General features: G+C 32.9%; 1 protein-coding gene and 1 long non-coding RNA gene across 2 annotated transcripts; both read left to right on the plus strand.

Annotated features, from left to right (window-relative positions):
* The first annotated feature begins 433 nt into the window (after positions 1 to 433).
* LOC655253 (uncharacterized protein) lies at positions 434 to 9688 on the plus strand. Its single transcript, XM_015984134.2, has 14 exons — positions 434 to 520; positions 568 to 996; positions 1044 to 1251; positions 3016 to 3135; positions 3186 to 3458; positions 3505 to 4946; positions 5845 to 6085; positions 6131 to 6852; positions 8159 to 8353; positions 8400 to 8631; positions 8677 to 8949; positions 9002 to 9145; positions 9195 to 9469; positions 9512 to 9688. The coding sequence occupies exons 1-14, from the start codon at positions 495 to 497 to the stop codon at positions 9645 to 9647; spliced, it is 4716 nt and encodes a 1571-aa protein (XP_015839620.1). The 5' UTR covers positions 434 to 494; the 3' UTR covers positions 9648 to 9688.
* A 3959-nt stretch (positions 9689 to 13647) lies between these two features.
* Positions 13648 to 14833, plus strand: LOC135266800 (uncharacterized). The gene is made up of 2 exons (XR_010334961.1): positions 13648 to 14059; positions 14112 to 14833. It is a non-coding gene; the product is annotated as an uncharacterized LOC135266800 (long non-coding RNA).
* The last annotated feature ends 3835 nt before the right edge of the window (positions 14834 to 18668 follow it).

The following is an 18668-nucleotide window of genomic DNA, read 5'->3' on the forward strand; positions in this document are numbered from 1 at the left end:
ACGATATGGTTATATTTTGCGTTTTTCGAGTTTTATGTAAGTTATTCAGGCAGGGCCCTAATTATTTAGCAGTTTTTTTGTAAAAAATAAACTCAGATGTTGTCAACTGAGTCAAAAATATTTTTTTCTACTTTGGTTTTACAAAAGAGAACTTTTGTGCAACTTCTTTTATTTAATTTAGTGCGAATAATTAACAAAATTAATAGGAAACAGTTTAAACAAATTTTGAGAAGTTAAACTAAACAAAAACAAACAACAAAAATAGGTAAAACAAGTTCTAAGAAAGCATAGAAAAATCACATTTTTCTTCAAATTATTTGCCAAATGTGTATGTAAACCCTTCTAAGCTTTTATAGTAAATAAGTCTCCAGTAAATAAATAAAAAACTGTGCTGAATGATAAATTTTTCCACTCTTTTCGCTATCGATTTAATAGTATCTAAGCAACTCGATTAGTTAACTAGTCCGCGTCAACACAGAAGTGACAGAATTGCGATGAAAGTGACCGATAACGAAACTCGGTAACTCTTCTAATCCCAATAATTAGTTCATTAATCGATTCTCGTAGTTGGGCAAAAATCGGCGAAATCAAAGACCTGTCATTCATCGGCAAAGAAGTGCTTTTTTATGGCACAGGCTGTCATCTCATTTTTATCAATTTGAGCACCGGTGAGGAGCTTCTTTACACCGCAAACAATGCGAAAGTCGGAGATGGAATCCAGTGTTACAACGGCCACAGAACCAGCCCTGTATTCGCATTCGCGGAGAAAAAAACCAATCCGACCCTTTTCATCAAAAGTTACCCAAACTTTGACGAAATCCACCAATTCAAAGACGGCGCCCCTCGCGGGTACATTTCCATGTCCTTTTCCGAAACTTCCCTTCTGATAACACTGGGGGATTTACCCGATTTTAACATAACCGTCTGGAATTGGCGCCGACATGAGAAAATCGCCAGTCAAAACGGCACAATCTTAATGCAGGACCAAATCTTGAGGTAACCACAACTTTGCCTCCCTTGTGTTGCAATTTTTTCGTATCTAGATGCAACTTTACTAGTCCGGTTTGTTTGGCCCAATTGGGCCTCTACAGTCACAAACTCCACGTTTGGGACATTTTTGTCTGTGGGAAAAAGTGCATTTTGACGCAACACGTTGCCCGGATTGAGGAAGATTGCGCCCCTTTTTGCGGGGTTTTGTGGACGACCGAAGGCGGGCTCTTTGTATTAGACGCCTTGGGGGCTATCTACACGGCAAGTTTTCACTTTTGGCTTAATTAGATGCAATGTAGGTCACTAAATGAAGATGTCGAAGCGTGGAAAAATTGAAATTCAATCAATATGTTAATGAGAACAGATGAGTACGAGCGATAATTAACATTAATTAATAACCGAAAGTATCTGATGCTTATCTAAAGTCGGGCAGGAAACAACGTTTCGAACTCAGAGACAACTTGCAGAACGCTTATGTCGATACAGTTGCCTATCGGTTACTTATTTTAATTCGGTACAAATTAAATGCGCAGTAAAAATAATAGATGCACAGTAAAAATAATATCTGCACATTAAAAATAATATATGCACAGCAAAAATGATAAATGCACAGTAATAATAAAAATTGCACAGTAAAATAAATAAATGCACTGTAAAAAAAATAATTGCACAGTAGTAATAATAAATGCACAGTACAAATAATAAATGCACAGTAAAAATAAATGCACACTAAAAATAATAAATGATAAATGCACAGAGTAAAAATTATGAATGCACTGTAAAAATATTAATTGCACAGTAAAAATAATGAGTGCACAATAAAAATGATAAATGCACAGTAAAAATAATAAATGCACAATAAAAATAAAAATTGCACAGTAAAAATAAGAAATGCACTGTAAAAATAATAATTGCACAGTAAAAATTTAACAATAAATGCACAGTACAAATAATAAATGCACAGTGAAAATAATAAACGCACAATAAAAATAATAAGTGCACAATAAAAATGATAAATGCACAGTAAAAATAATAAATGCACAGTAAAATAATAAATGCATAGTAAAAATATTTATTGCACACTAAAAATAATAAATGTACAGTAAAAATAATAAATGCACAGTAAAAATAATTATTGCACAGTAAAAATAATAAATGCACCGTAAAAATAATATCTGTACAGTAAAAATAATAAATGCACACTAAAAATAGTAAATGCACAGTAAAAATAATGAATGCACAGTAAAAATGATAAATGCACAATAAAAATATTAAATGCACAGTAAAAATAATAAACGCTCAGTAAAAGTAATAAATGCACAATAGAAATAAAAATTATACAGTAAAAAATAATAAATGCACAGTAAAAATAAAAATTGCACAAGAAAAATAATGAATGCACATTAAAAATAATATCTGCACAATAAAAATAATATATGCACAGTAAAAATGATAAATGCACAGTGAAAATAATAAATGCACACTAAAAATAATAAATGCACAGTATAAATAATAAATGCACTGTAAAAATAATAATTGCACTGTATAAATAATAATTCATAGTAAAAATAATAGATGCACAGTAAAAATGATAGATGCAAAGTAAAAATAATAAATGCACAGTAAATAATAGCATCTCAAAACAAGAGAATGTAGAATTCCACATTTCGAGTTTTACATTTTCTAGTTTAATCGTTCAAAGGGTATGTTTCTTTTTAGTGTAACTGTGCAAACTGAAACTAGATACTGTGCCTATACGATTTTTCCCGAGCACATTTTAATAAAATACTGTGCGTGGTTTACTTGTCATTTAATTTTTTTACTGTGCAAAAATTAATGATATACTAATCATATATTATTTTTTACTGATCAAAATCGAATTTATCACTGATCGCATTATTCCTACACTTTTAATTCCATATTAGAAACAATAATTTAAATTTTGCCCTAATTTTACACCGTATACAAGAAGAAGAACTTTAGAAGCTAGATGCGTCTAAAAAAAATTATGAAATTTTCACGTAGATGTTCCCTGACCACCACTTGGAAAAAGTGATCGACCCCCCTGAGTCTGGCCCTTACCCCACCTCCTTCACGTGGTACAAATTTGGGATTGCTGTCGCAGGCCCCAACCTTGAAATTCGGGTAAAAACCCACTAATCATTAATCAAAAAAATAATTTTCTTAATTGGAAGCATTACAAAAAATCCGGTACTTGGACCATGGACTGGTCCCTGGTACCACCACAACCAATCCAGAAAATCCAATCCAGATTTGACTATTTGATTGCAATAACGACCAAAACTGATCTGATTCAAGTCCTACCAACACAGAAAGATTTCAAATACGTTAAAATAAACGAATCGAGTTTTGATGATTTTTGTATGGTTTACCCCACTGGAGAGTACCTGCTGGCCTTGACTCACGGTCACGTGGTTAATTCCTACAAGGTGGCCACTGGAGAAATGGTAATTTGTAATTCTATGGTTGCAAAATCTAGTTTAGTTACTCTAGGTGGGCACAATCGAACTCGATGGTACCGCAACTTTGATTGTTGAAAATCCCAAATTTCCTTACGCAGCTGTTGGTTTTGAAAATGGGATTCTTAATCTAGTTTCGGCCTATAATCCCCAAAAGCTGACCAAAATGACGCAATTTTTTCTAACTAAACACCCTCCAAACAGTATTCGGTTCAACGAATGTGGTACTGTTTTCGTAGTTGGCCATTTGACAATCGGGCGTTTTTTCGTAATTGAGGGACTCCCCGGAGGACAAATGGAGGTCATTGCCTTCATAGACGCTCAAAGACAAATTGCCGACTACACAATCGTCATATCGCAAGACTGCTACCGTATTTTCATGCTTCCGGTAACCTCCGATCAGTTCATGGCCGGAAACATGATCCTCCGGTACTGCTACATCAAAAACAAGGGAACAGACGTAAAAGAGTACTACTTTGAAGAGAAGAACACACTTTTTGCACGAATTGTTGCTACTGTTGGAGCCAACAGGGACCGAATGTTTTATCTAATCCCACTTGAAGGCAAAACAATCGCAGAGGTTGAGATTAAAAAGAGCGAAATTTTGGCAAAAATCACCAAAAAAATCGTGACGGGACACCAAATGCAAAACTTTCATTTCCGGCTTGATAGAAAAGTTGCCTTGACCTGGGGGTACGATGGGTTTGTGATAGCACGAGGAGCAGATTTTGAGACTAACATCGGCATTGGGTTACCCCATCACAGGATGCAAGGTGGAGTCAAAAAAGCCTTTTTAGGGCCGTACCAAAAATACATGCTCACACTTGGAAGAGACAGAGTTCTAGCTTGCACAAATCTAATGGAGAGACACATTGATTCCAAATTGAAGCAAGAATATCTCGACGTTTTACATTCAGATGATTACAAACTTCTCTTCACCCGAAGAACCTTGGGGTACTTCCCCCGAGGCATCTACGAAGGAAAGTGCTACTTGGAGGTTCAAGAAATGAAAAAACTGGAGAAGGAGTACCTCCAGTGTAAGAAAGAACGAGACTCGATTTTGGCCGAATTTCGATCGATACAAAAGGAACTCCAAGACTTGCTAACAGCGAATCTCGAAGGTCCCGATAACGAAAAACTTGACATGAAAGAATTCAATCTCAATACAACTCTGTATAACCAAAAGGCCGAGTTTCAGAAAAAATTGAGGAAAGCAACTGAACTCTACTTGAAAAATCTTATACAGGCCCAAAACGTTATTTCCAATTACATGATGACAAACTACTGGGACAAAATGAAAGTCAACGGGGCCGCAATTAAGGCAATTTTTGCCAATTTTGAGGTCACGAATTACGTTTTGCGACCACCAGATCTTAATCGTGAGGAACTTCTTAACTGGATTAGGCACCAGAGACGAATCGAGCGATATTTGAGCGAGATGAACTCGTTTCATCCCTGGGAACCCATACCTGAAGAGTATGTTTTATCCTCAAATATTGCTGTTGTCCATCTTCTTCTGCTCTTCTTTTTTTCTTTTTTCTTCTTAATTTTTTCTTTTTTGTTTTTCCTCTACTCTCTCTTATTTTATTTTCTTCTCTCTCTTCTATTTTTTTTTCTTCTCTCTCTTTTATTTTTTTTTCTCCTCTCTCTTTCCTTTCCTTTTTTAAATTACTTCTCCTTCTCCTCCTCCTCTTCCTTTTTCACCTTCCCCTCCTCTTCGTCCTACTCCTCCCCCTCCTCTTCCTCCTCCTTCTCCTCCTCCTCCTTCTTCTCCTTCTCTTTCTTCTCATTTTTCTCCTTCATCTCATTCTTCTACTTCTTCTCATTCTTCTCCTTCTCCTCCTTCTCCCCCTCCTCCTTCTCCTCCTTTACCTCTTACTCCTCCTTCTTCTTCTTCTTCTCTTTTTCCTTCTCCTCCTCCTTTTATTTTTTCACTTCCTTTTTCTTTTTTTTTCTTTTCCTTTTCCCTTTTCCTTTTTTTTTCTATTCATTTTTCCCTTTCTCTTTTCCTTTTTGCCTTTCCCTTTTATTTTCCTTTATTTTTCCTTTCTCTATTTCTTTTCCTTTCTCTATTCCTTTTCCTTTTTCTTATTCCCTTTTCCTTTTTCTCTTTTTCTTTTCATTTTTTCTTTTTTCTTTTTCTTTTCTATTTGCCCTTTTCTTTTTCCTTTTTTCTTTTTTTTTTCTTCTCCCGTTCTCTCTCTACCTTCTTTTTTATCTTCTGCTTCTTTGTTTCTTCGAATACTTCTTCATATTTTTTCACTTTTTTGTTTTGTTCGTATTCTTCTATAGAACCTTTGATAGACATTTCTATCAATGTGTGCTGACTACAATAATTTACTGTGACCAAAAATAAATATTTTCGGTTTTTTAGCAAATTATTAGAGTTGGTGTCAACTCGACCGTCACTTCCGGTCAAAGACGAGCATTTGGCCGTGTTATCGGCACTTGAAATAGACGCTCCTGAAATGGAAGTTGAAGAAGAGGACATTGAGTCAAAAATTGCTTTTTCTGGCTCAGACACGGCAAGATTTATCGAAGTCCAAGACGCTCACTACTTGCAAAACGAGCTCCAGACCTACTTCCAAACCGAATTACAATGGATTATTTCTAAGGTACAGAATTTTGTAGGTTTCCAGAAAAATTAATAGTGGTTTTAGAGCGATTCCTACAAGTTGAAAGAGTTCTTCAATGAGAAATACGAGAAGGTAATGTTACAAAAAATGAAAGAAATGTCAAGTATCAAGGAGAAGAACGAGCGTTTGCGCCACATAGTCTCAGAAATCAATTACTTTTCCGAAGAGAAGATTTATGTGACCATTGATGATCCTCATTGGGAGCAAGTTGAAACTCCTGAACTTCTGACCCAAGTTAAAGATAGCGAAGTTCCCATAACTCCCTACATCTCACCAAGTGAGCAAGCAATTCTCGATGCTAAAGCAGCAGAAGCGGAAAGGTTACGTCTGCTACTCCTTGCTGATGATTTCCGCGAAAGAGCCCTAATGGCTATGATGAACGGAGTTTTGGAAGTTCGATGGGAGGACGAACTGCGTAAAGAAGTGCCTCTCCCCAAATGCATGATCGAAAAAGAACCAGAAAACTTCAATGAGGATGATCTAAGAGCTGTGCGAGACTACGAAGACAAGGTCCAGTTTCTGAACAGCGAAAGGGAACGCTACAAGACCCTTTTAAGGGCCGAGTATGCCAAACTGTCCAAGTCTGTTCGCGAAAATATTAAGAAATTCAACCAAAAACTGAGCGATTTGCTCCACTTGCGACTGCAAGTTGATGCGGCCATCAGTCAGGAGACTTTGAAAATTAGCAGGACGAAACTGTTCCAACACAAGAGAAAACTGCTGTTTCAAAAAGAACAAGCAATTTTGTGAGTAGACTACGGATATCTAAAACTAAGGATATGAAACGACGTGCAAATAAAACGTCCCCGTTTTCGATAGTTCCGATAATGTCGCCAGAGGCGCTGTTGTTCCATTACCGTCCAAGTTTTCAGAGCAATAAATTTATAAAAATTGTTATAATTAAATAACGGTTAGCACAAGGCGAATAATAAATACAGGCAGATAGAGCATCAAATTCTCAATAATAGAAGATAAAAATGGTGCAAAAATTATATCTTAAACTATATTTAAAAAATTTCAAAGTTTTACCAATTTGCACTCTGTCACATATTTTTCAAAACGCTGCGAATACAGTTACAGATAGAAGAAAAATGTTCAGAGAAAAGTTGTAGAGAGTTTTCTTTAAAAAAGTCTGCGAGACCGTATCCCTATCGTAAGCCATTTAAGCCCCAAAGGTGCTCAAGCGATAGATTTTCTTCATTTTGCCGGTAGACAAATATTGGAAAATGAATTTATACCTAAACCGTTGAAGATTGACATATCGTGTCGCAGACTTTTTTGTAGAAAATTTAATTCTCTACAACCTCGTTTCTTACACGTTTTTGTATCTTCAACCGTATTGGCTGCGTTTGCAAAAATATCAGGTGGAACACAAATTAATAATTTCAAGAAATAATTTTTTGCGCACTATCGCCTATTTATCAAAACGCTGCGAATACGGCTGAAGATATAAAAAAGCAAAAAAATGAGGTTGTAGAAAATTAAATTTTCTACAAAAAAATCCGCGACACCATATTTCTATCTTCAACGGTTTAGGTATTAATTCACTTTCTCATACTTGACCACCGGCAAAATGAAGGAAATCCGTCACTTAAGTCTCTTTAAACGTCTTCAGGGCCTAAACTGTTGAAGATAAATATATAGTTGCGCTGACTTTTTTAAAGGAAATTTAATTCTCTACAACTTTCTTCTGAACATTCTTCTTGTATCTTTAACACTATTCGCAGCGTTTTGAAAAATACGGAAAAAAGCGCAAACTTTAAATTGAAATAATTTTTTTTCTCATGTTTCTCATGAAAATTTTAGTTCTCAGTTATTCTCAGTCTGTTGGGAATGCAAAACTCAACATTTTTGCATATTTTCCTAAGTAATTACTAAACTGGTTGAGTTTTAATTAATTTAAAACGATTTGACACCGAGACGGTATAACGCTAGAAGCGCCCTCATTTTATTCTGCCGTACTACATCTTTGGGTGCGATTTTGTATCTCGTTTCGTCTCCTAAGTTATAATCTTTCGTAGGCTGGACTATTGCAAATCTTTTCCTCCCCAGGCAAAAAATTGCAAACAATGACGAAGTGGTGGCAAGTCTGCACAAACTCATGACCACTTTACACGAGGCGGTGACCGAGTGTCGCAACTTTATCGAGTCTTATCAAGTCAAGGAGAGGTACCTTGAGCGTGCCTTCAAGAAAGACTTCCAGGATTTGTCGATTGTGGTCCAAGAACAAGCCACAAAATTGTTCAAGTAAAAAGGGCAAATTTTTTGGTAATGGTACTACCAATGGTTTCAGGAAACGTCCAAAAATCAATCACCGGCTGATCAGTTCGGCTACAATTCTCAACGAGTTGGGCAAATGCATTATTTCGGGTGCCAAACCGATGACGCTGACTCAAGAAGCTTTAGATTTTTTGAAACAGTTGGATAACTTGGATTTGTATGTTGGAGTACCGACGGTTGTTGATGAGCACACTTATGCTGTGATCTGCAAGCATCGGAGGTTACGGATCGAGTACGAAGTCAAGGTTTGTACTCAAAATGGAAACAACTGTTTGAAAATTTTTCGGTAGCTGAAGGCTGCTCAGAACGAGTTGGCTGAAGCTGAAGCCACCGCAGCTGCCTTCCACAAGCGGTTACACAACAAAAAAGAGTTTGGAGCCAAACTGCACAACGATTTGAACGACGTTAGGCAAGAATTCATGACGATGATGTGCAACGGTGATGTGCAAATTGTCCTACCGAGAGGGTTAGTTGAGATACCACTAACCGGAAGTATGGTGGATTTTGAAGACGCGGTCCTGATTTGTCGGAAAGATGTTGAAGAAATCAACAGAATCATCTTGGTTTCGTTTCACACTGTGATTGAAGAGTTGTTCTTAAAGTGCTCTCTTGTAGGAATTTGGTGATAAAAAGATCAAAGCTCTAGAACGTGGTATGAACTTCCGGCGAAAAATTTTGACACAGGAGTGGGAACACAAAAGACGAAGAATGTTGATTCAGGACCTCCAAGAGAAGATTATTGACATTGACGGTGTTCGGGTATCAAAAATCGCCCGTTTTTTTATCAAACCTAACACTCAATTTTTAGCTGACTAAAGAAATCCAGTTCTACTTGAAAAGCAAAGATAAGGAGAAGGCGATTCCGTTCGACACCGAAGTTGACATGATCAAAGCCTCGTACGAGAACACGATTCAAGACAGGAAAGACAAAGTCAATCGCATGCAAAAGCAAATCAACGCGATTAAAGCACACGATAAGGTGGTTGAGCGAAAAATCACAGAATTGAACGTCGATGTGTGCGAATTTAATTTGGTCAAAGATGATGAGCTTGATGCCAGAGAACGAGCCTTGATCGATGCTAGGTATGGATTTTTGTACGAAATTTTTTTTTATTTTTGTTGTAGGATGAAAACGTTGCTAACGAGGTCGAAGATGGTGCAACAGATTCAGGGCAACCACCACGAAATTCTGATGCTGCAAACGGAGTTGGAATTGTTGAGACTAAGGACTTTTCCGACACTCAAATACAAGCTGTGTTAGGTTTATGTTGTATTTCATTATTAATAAATTCGTTTTTTGAATTAAGTACTGATTATTATAATAACAATTTCGTAAAAAAAAGTTAAAAAAAAGGATACAAATTAATTAGGTAAGTCTTTTTACAAAATCGCAGTTTTCAGAAATTAAATACCCACAATAACAGAATCGGAGGAGCGGTACAAGCAAATAATGTTATTATAAGAGTAAATAATAAAAAAGTTCTACAATAATAGTACTTAATAGCACTTAAAAAAGCAAACTGGCTTGAAAATATTTTTTTCTTTAAACAGTGCAAATTTTATCTGATTAAATTAAATACTACGGTACTTAACTCGGTTCAAGGAAAGCTCTTGAAAAAGAGAGTTTTTAGTCCAAAACTGTACTTTACAAAAAATACAATTTTTCGTCTTGTTTTTACCAAAATTTTGAGTAATACTAATTGGATTTTTTGGTGAATAAAGTCTTAAAATATTCTTAAAACTACAACAATTATAAGATTATTGAAACACACAAAAATATTTAGCAAAAAAACTTGGTAGATGTAATATTTCGACAAAGCATAATAAACATAGTTTTTTTATCTTCAAGTAACATAATGTTGAATATATGACATTAATATTTTAAACTATAAAACTATAAAAAACTTTAAAAACGTCAACGTCACATTTTATCGAATTATTTTTTTTAAATAAGGTTATTAAAAATGTAAAATAATGATCAATGATTAGATCTCTCATTGAAACTATAAATTACATTAGCTATCAATTTTTTAAAGTGCAAAAATAATTTATACAAACTCATTTTGAGAAAAAATGCGACGTTGGCGTTTTTATAGTTTTGAAACAACTAATATACGCCATTAAAATAAATGCATTTGATTTTTTCCCATTTGTCGCTAAGTGAAAAAATTTGCTTTTTGTGTTGTATTTTGTTTTTTATTTTACAAACCATTATACAGGAAGTTTAACAGAACTTTACGACGTCTGTACCTAATACACGTAAAACACCTTGTACAGGCATAAAATTATGTTACAGCACCTGCAGGTTTGTAATGCTTATAATACTAATAATATTTGTAATACTCGCATACGGCCCTTTTCTCTAAAGGGCAGAATTTAAAAATGTGGAAACGCAAGCCAATGGGGACAGCCCTTAGCTGTCTTTTTGATCCCTTGAGTTAGAGCTGCCAACGTAAGTGTACCTATTAATAAAAATCCCCAAACTTTATTTTTTCACACCCCCTTCCGGTATATTGATTTTGTTCAATTTTTTATAAAACAAAGCCCACCTAAAGGGCTTTCGACAGCCAAAGCATGATCGATTAAACTTTACTCCTAAGGGCCTTAATTATCATTTTTCTATTGTAAAAGATTATTTGTAGCTGAAATGAACTAATGCGCAAGTCAGTACTATTGAAATTTATGCTTTTAACATTAAATTTTTAATATATATTATTGTTTTAAAATGCTCGAAGACACAGAAAGCAATGTCTTTATTAATAAAGAGTTGTAGTATCAAGAAATACAAAAAAATTTCGATGATAACTAATAAGTATACAAAAAAAAATAACTTCAAAATCAAAATACTACAGAGTGAATTAATAGTTGTGAAAATAGGTACTTCAGAAGGTGATAGCCTGATAGCAGTGGTAGTAGAACTCAAAATAAGTGAAAATAACAACTTGCCTTATCAGAATGTTTACAGTTCTTGAGATATAAAAGGATTTTTATCGACAAATACATTTAAATTTGGGGTGCAGTTTTATTTTTTTTTATTAAACTACCTAATTACAATGGAAGGTAGAATTTTATAAAATGTTTGATAATTTTTTCCATTCTTTTACAAAACGACTAAATGTCATCAGTCATTTTCTAAGTGGGTACCATTAAAAACCATTTTACATTAAGACGAAAACTGGTTAGGCGTTTTATACTCGCATTATAAAAACCCGACAATTATTCATTAATTTACAATTTGCCCAGTCTTTTACAATATGACTACGCTTTTTATAATACGCCTAATTTTACAATTAGCCTACGACATATACATAACAATCAAATGTAAAGATACTTTTTGAAAATAAAAGGTGGAAACAGTATTCAGAATGACCCCCGAAGAGCGAATCAGTTATTACAGGAAAGAGGAAAATAGTAAAAATAATGAATAAGAATTTTGCAAAATGCTTTTATAGAAAAGTTGTTGTACATTATGTTTTATTACGTGGTAAACTTAACACACGTTAACACGCCCTTAATAAACGATTAAACACCCTTTTTCATCAAAATGTTTAACACGAGAAGTTTATTTTTGCCCTATATACATTTTAATAAATCTCAATTAAGTTTATGTCGTTGACTCAAGGTAGATTTGTCTGCCCTTAAACATATTCAATAATAATTATAACGCTCTAAAAACAGCCAGAAACGAACTCAAAAACCATAGATGTGAAATTTTTAACGTTTCCTGATAATAACATTACTCTACTTTTAAAACCGAATTTTCTGAAGACTTAAAACTAACACAATTTGTAGCGATACCAATAATTTTCGCACCAAAATTTCACATCATCGGCTCGTTTACACGAAGAAAAAAAGAAAAATAGTGAAAATAATGAATAAGAATTTTGCAAAATGCTTTTATAGAAAAGTTGTCGTACTTTATGTTTTATTACGTGGTAAACTTAACAACACACGTTAACATGCCCTTTATAAACGATTTAACATTATTTTTCATGAAAATGTTTGAGAAGTTCATTTTTGCCCTATATACATTTCAATAAATCTCACTGAAGTTATGTCGTTGACTCAAGGTAGATTTGTCTGCCCTTACTCATGTTCTATACTAATTATAAACGCTGTAAAAGAGCAGAAACGGACACAAAATTCATAAATGTAAAAATTTTTACGTTTCAGATAATAACAACCCTACTTTTAAAACCGAATTTTCTGGAGACTTAAAATTAACACAATTTGTAGCAATACCACTAATTTTCGCACCAAAATTTTACATCACCGACTCGTTTGCACAAAGGAAAGAGGGAAAATAGTGAGAAAAATGAATAAGAGTTTTGCCAAATGCTTTTAGAGAAAAGTTGTACTTTATGTTTTATTACGTGGTAAACTTAACAACACACGTTAACACTCCCATTATAAACGATTAAACATACTTTTTCATGAAAAGCTTGACACGAGAAGTTAATTTATCAATAAATCTCACTGAAGTTTATGTCGTCGACTCAAGGTAGATTTGTCTGCCCTTAAACATATTCAATAATAATTAATAACGCTCTAAAAGTGCAGAAAAGTACACAAAATCCATTAAAGTATCAATTTAACACTTCAGAAGAGAGCATAATAACCCTAGCCCTACTTTCTGAACTTTTGTCTCTGTCTGGCAATAACACATAATAAAGGTAGAGATTTCGGCTCTAAATATGCTATAATAACGCTCTGAAAGGGCAGAAATATAAACAAAATTTATAAAAATGTAAATGTTGCCATTTCCAGGTAACAACATATCCCTACTTTACGATCCTACCGAATTTTCAACAAAACAAACCAAACAAACAATTTGTGGCTATACGCATTACAATGCCACTAATTTTCGCACCAAAATTTCACATTGGCAGTTTCTGTTTAAATAAAAACATGCATTTTCGTTTTTCCATTAATTGCATGCGAAACTTTTGTAATTTTAAACGTTTATATTCAAATACGTTTGTAATAATGAACTTTTCTAGATCAATACTGTTGTATTTTGAATAATTCTGTGTATGAATGTTTCTAAATTTGACGAATTTTGTGAGTGTATGTTTCTGGTGATGACCTGTTTTAGACAAATTTTGACGTCACATCCGTGACGTATCACGAGGTTAGGTGTGCGGCGCAGGCGGCGAGGGCGGAGCAGTCGACAGCGAGCAGTGACACGGGTCACATCGGGAGCTCTAGAGGCGGTTTATTTAAATTATTGTGCCGTTTCGTTTAGTTTATTCAGTTTGTTGCAGGGTTAGTCAAGCGGCATAGGAGAAACGGTTTATTAAATCATACTATCAACATGCGGCGCCACGTGCGTTATCTATGCAGATTTCTGTAAATTTGGGGTACGTGGCACGGTCGTTAATAGAAACTACTTATGCCATCTTTTGGTAGTGTGATTTCAAATTAAATTCACGAATTTATCCAAAAATCCAAAATATTAAGCAACCTTTGGCGCGCAATGTCACACTACATTCAACGGTGTCAAAAAGTTTTTTCAATTTTAAATGTTTCAATTTCCAATTTGAATTATTCTGCTACGTGTTGTGTTCGTGGTTTTCTCTTTTTATTCTTATTTGAATTCGTTTGTTGGTGTTATCTACTCCTAAAGTAATCTCAAAAACATTTAAGTTTTGAACTTTCGAAGGCTAAATTTTGGTAAGTCGGGATTTTTTTGCCACCAAAAATACTATGTAATACATATCTCCAGCTCTGGTGTGGACCTATTATACAACCTACAACGTTTATTAAACAACTTCTGGCTGGCTGGAACACATGATTCTGGAAACAGTGCATCTCTTTACTTGTGAGAGCTATCCAGAAACAAATCGACTTGGGCACCAAAAATAACTTCGAGAATTTAAACCAAATTTCATTTTTTGAGTGGACATCTATGATGGACACCGTTTAAGACTTCTACCTTGCACATAGTGTCTTTTATTTAATACACGCGTTCATTCATTCATTTGTACAAAAACCACAAAAACGTATCTTGAACTCCCTCCTTTTTACCGTTAAGTTTCAAGACTGGTGAATCCACCAAAGTGGAGTCCTTACATTAAAATCAGAAAAACCTTTTACTCATAATAAGTTCATATAAGTAAATTTGTTGTAAAGTCATCTATGTGAGTCTACAACCAACACGAAAACATACAAGAAATGTTTGCACAAACTATTAAAAGCACTACTTTTCTGTGGAAATTGAATTGGGCACATGTCTAAAACTCCAATGGTACCTTATTAGAGTCCGTATTTACATATTTAGTTCTTTAATTTTTTTCCAAGTTTCAAAATAATGTTAAATAACCGGTTTTTGAGGGTGAGGAAGTCGCCAAATTAATATGTGGAAGCCAAACACGACATTTATTTCTTATAATTGATGTTTTCATAATTTGTGAAACGTTAATTCATTAATAAATTATTTTCATTCAATGTATTTATTTTTTCTTTATATTTATAATACTAACAAAATTTTGCAATTAAACACATTTAACCGATTTTCAATAAAATCGGTTATGTGTGTTTAAATTGTAAAAAAAATAAAAAAATTAAATTAATTGTATAAATATTAAAATATTTAAATTTGCCGCCAATTTTAGTTCCTCATACTACCAAGATATGGCGCTATTATCGAAATTTTGACGACCAGTGAATTACGTGTTACTTGATTTTCTATAACTACTATATTCTATGGTTTGTTGCTTGCCGTTGCCGCGAACGGACGTGTGCTCAAGTAAATCAAAATTTTCCGGTTTAAATTTTAAATTCGGTGATCGCGGTTAGTGTTTATGTGTGTTAGTGCCAATGGGATGGACTTTGAGGAGGAAACAATCCGGATTAAAGGGTAAGTTTGCAGTGATTTATTTTTAGAAAATTAAATCAAATGTGTGATATTTTCAACTAGTAGTTTAAGGGCACATTGTTCTAATATCATTGTTTCATCTATTGCAGTAGGTCCGTTTAAGAAGAAGATGGCATCGGAACAGGAGACTAAGGTCAGTGCTTTTTTTTTCATTTGCGGTTAATTTATTTTCATTATCTTGCTACAAACGGTAGCAGACGTGCGTTTTAATTTTTTAAATGCGGTATTGAAAAGTCATAGTTTGAGTGACACATTTTAAATTCAGTAAATTCAGTAACTATAAATAAAATCAAACACTCAAATAATTTATTGCCACGTAATAATTTTGTCTTTAATTTCAATGAATGAAAGTGGCTTGCTCAAAATTTAATGCAAATAAACATTTTTTTTGGTTTCATTTTTATTATTATTATTTAATGCTACAAACGGTAGCCAACGTGGAAGCGATTTGAAGGTAAGGTGTATTTTATTGCTGTGTCGTATTTATTTATTTCACAAACCAATATTTCCTTAAAATTTAATTGCAATAAAATAACACCGACTCTAAATGCGGTGTTGAAAAGTCATAGTTTGAGTGATTATATTTTAAATTCAGTAACTAAAAATAAAATAAAACACTCAAATAATTTATTGCCACGTAGTAATTTTGTCTTTAATTTCAATGAATGAAAGTGGCTTGCTCAAAATTTAATGCAAATAAACAATTTTTTGGTTTCATTTTTATTGTTATTATTTAATGCTACAAACGGTAGCCAACGTGGAAGCGATTTGAAGGTAAAGTGTATTTTATTGCTGTGTCGTATTTATTTATTTCACAAACCAATATTTCCTTAAAATTTAATTGCAATAAAATAACACCGACTCTAAATGCGGTGTTGAAAAGTCATAGTTTGAGTGACTCATTTTAAATTCAATAACTAAATAAAATAAAACACTCAAATAATTTATTGCCACGTAGTAATTTTGTCTTTAATTTCAATGAAGGAAAGTGGCTTGCTCAATATTTAATGCAAATAAACATTTTTTTTGGTTTCATTTTTATTATTATTATTTAATGCTACAAACGGTAGCCAACGTGAAAGCGATTTGAAGGTAAGGTGTATTTTATTGCTGTGTCGTATTTATTTATTTCACAAACCAATATTTCCATAAAATTTAATTGCAATAAAATAACACCAACTCTAAATGCGGTGTTGAAAAGTCATAGTTTGAGTGATTATATTTTAAATTCATAACTAAAAATAAAATAAAACACTCAAATAATTTATTGCCACGTAGTAATTTTGTCTTTAATTTCAATGAATGAAAGTGGCTTGCTCAAAATTTAATGCAAATAAACAATTTTTTGGTTTCATTTTTATTGTTATTATTTAATGCTACAAACGGTAGCCAACGTGGAAGCGATTTGAAGGTAAGGTGTATTTTATTGCTGTGTCGTATTTATTTATTTCACAAACCAATATTTCCTTAAAATTTATTTGCAATAAAATAACACCGACTCTAAATGCGGTGTTGAAAAGTCATTGTTTGAGTGACTCATTTTAAATTCAGTAACTAAAAATAAAATAAAACACTCAAATAATTTATTGCCACGTAGTAATTTTGTCTTTAATTTCAATGAAGTAAAGTGGCTTGCTCAAAATTTAATGCAAATAAACATTTTTTTTGGTTTCATTTTTATTATTATTATTTAATGCTACAAACGGTAGCCAACGTGGAAGCGATTTGAAGGTAAGGTGTATTTTATTGCTGTGTCGTATTTATTTATTTCACAAACCAATATTTCCTTAAAATTTATTTGCAATAAAATAACACCGACTCTAAATGCGGTGTTGAAAAGTCATTGTTTGAGTGACTCATTTTAAATTCAGTAACTAAAAATAAAATAAAACACTCAAATAATTTATTGCCACGTAGTAATTTTGTCTTTAATTTCAATGAAGGAAAGTGGCTTGCTCAAAATTTAATGCAAATAAACATTTTTTTTGGTTTCATTTTTATTATTATTATTTAATGCTACAAACGGTAGCCAACGTGGAAGCGATTTGAAGGTAAAGTGTATTTGATTGCTGTGTCGTATTTATTTATTTCACAAACCAATATTTCCATAAAATTTAATTGCAATAAAATAACACCGACTCTAAATGCGGTGTTGAAAAGACATAGTTTGTGTGACTCATTTTAAATTCAGTAACTAAAAATAAAATAAAACACTCAAATAATTTATTGCCACGTAGTAATTTTGTCTTTAATTTCAATGAAGTAAAGTGGCTTGCTCAAAATTTAATGCAAATAAACATTTTTTTTTGGTTTCATTTTTATTATTATTATTTAATGCTACAAACGGTAGCCAACGTGGAAGCGATTTGAAGGTAAGGTGTATTTGATTGCTGTGTCGTATTTATTTATTTCACAAACCAATATTTCCATAAAATTTAATTGCAATAAAATAACACCGACTCTAAATGCGGTGTTGAAAAGTCATAGTTTGAGTGATTATATTGTAAATTCAGTAACTAAAAATAAAATAAAACACTCAAATAATTTATTGCCACGTAGTAATTTTGTCTTTAATTTCAATGAAGGAAAGTGGCTTGCTCAAAATTTAATGCAAATAAACATTTTTTTTTTGGTTTCATTTTTATTATTATTTTTAATGCTACAAACAGTAGCCAACGTGGAAGCGATTTGAAGGTAAGGTGTATTTGATTGCTGTGTCGTATTTATTTATTTCACAAACCAATATTTCCATAAAATTTAATTGCAATAAAATAACACCGACTCTAAATGCGGTGTTGAAAAGTCATTGTTTGAGTGACTCATTTTAAATTCAGTAACTAAAAATAAAATAAAACACTCAAATAATTTATTGCCACGTAGTAATTTTGTCTTTAATTTCAATGAATGAAAGTGGCTTGCTCAAAATTTAATGCAAATAAACATTTTTTTTTGGTTTCATTTTTATTATTATTATTTAATGCTACAAACGGTAGCCAACGTGGAAGCGATTTGAAGGTAAGGTGTATTTTATTGCTGTGTCGTATTTATTTATTTCACAAACCAATATTTCCTTAAAATTTAATTGCAATAAAATAACACCGACTCTAAATGCGGTGTTGAAAAGTCATTGTTTGAGTGACTCATTTTAAATTCAGTAACTAAAAATAAAATAAAACACTCAAATAATTTATTGCCACGTAGTAATTTTGTCTTTAATTTCAATGAATTAAAGTGGCTTGCTCAAAATTTAATGCAAATAAACATTTTTTTTGGTTTCATTTTTATTATTATTATTTAATGCTACAAACGGTAGCCAACGTGGAAGCGATTTGAAGGTAAGGTGTATTTTATTGCTGTGTCGTATTTATTTATTTCACAAACCAATATTTCCTTAAAATTTATTTG

The sequence above is a fragment of the Tribolium castaneum genome, chromosome 7 (assembly GCF_031307605.1).
Source record: "Tribolium castaneum strain GA2 chromosome 7, icTriCast1.1, whole genome shotgun sequence".
In the NCBI taxonomy this organism is placed as follows: Eukaryota; Metazoa; Arthropoda; class Insecta; order Coleoptera; family Tenebrionidae; genus Tribolium; species Tribolium castaneum.

Bases quoted from the DNA above. Each gene is read 5' to 3' on its own strand.
- LOC655253 (XM_015984134.2), top strand. From the start codon at position 495: ATGAAAGTGACCGATAACGAAACTCG. The intron at 997-1,043 runs GTAACCACAACT...TTTCGTATCTAG, and splicing joins ATGCAGGACCAAATCTTGAG to ATGCAACTTTACTAGTCCGG. The intron at 3,136-3,185 runs GTAAAAACCCAC...CTTAATTGGAAG, and splicing joins GCCCCAACCTTGAAATTCGG to CATTACAAAAAATCCGGTAC.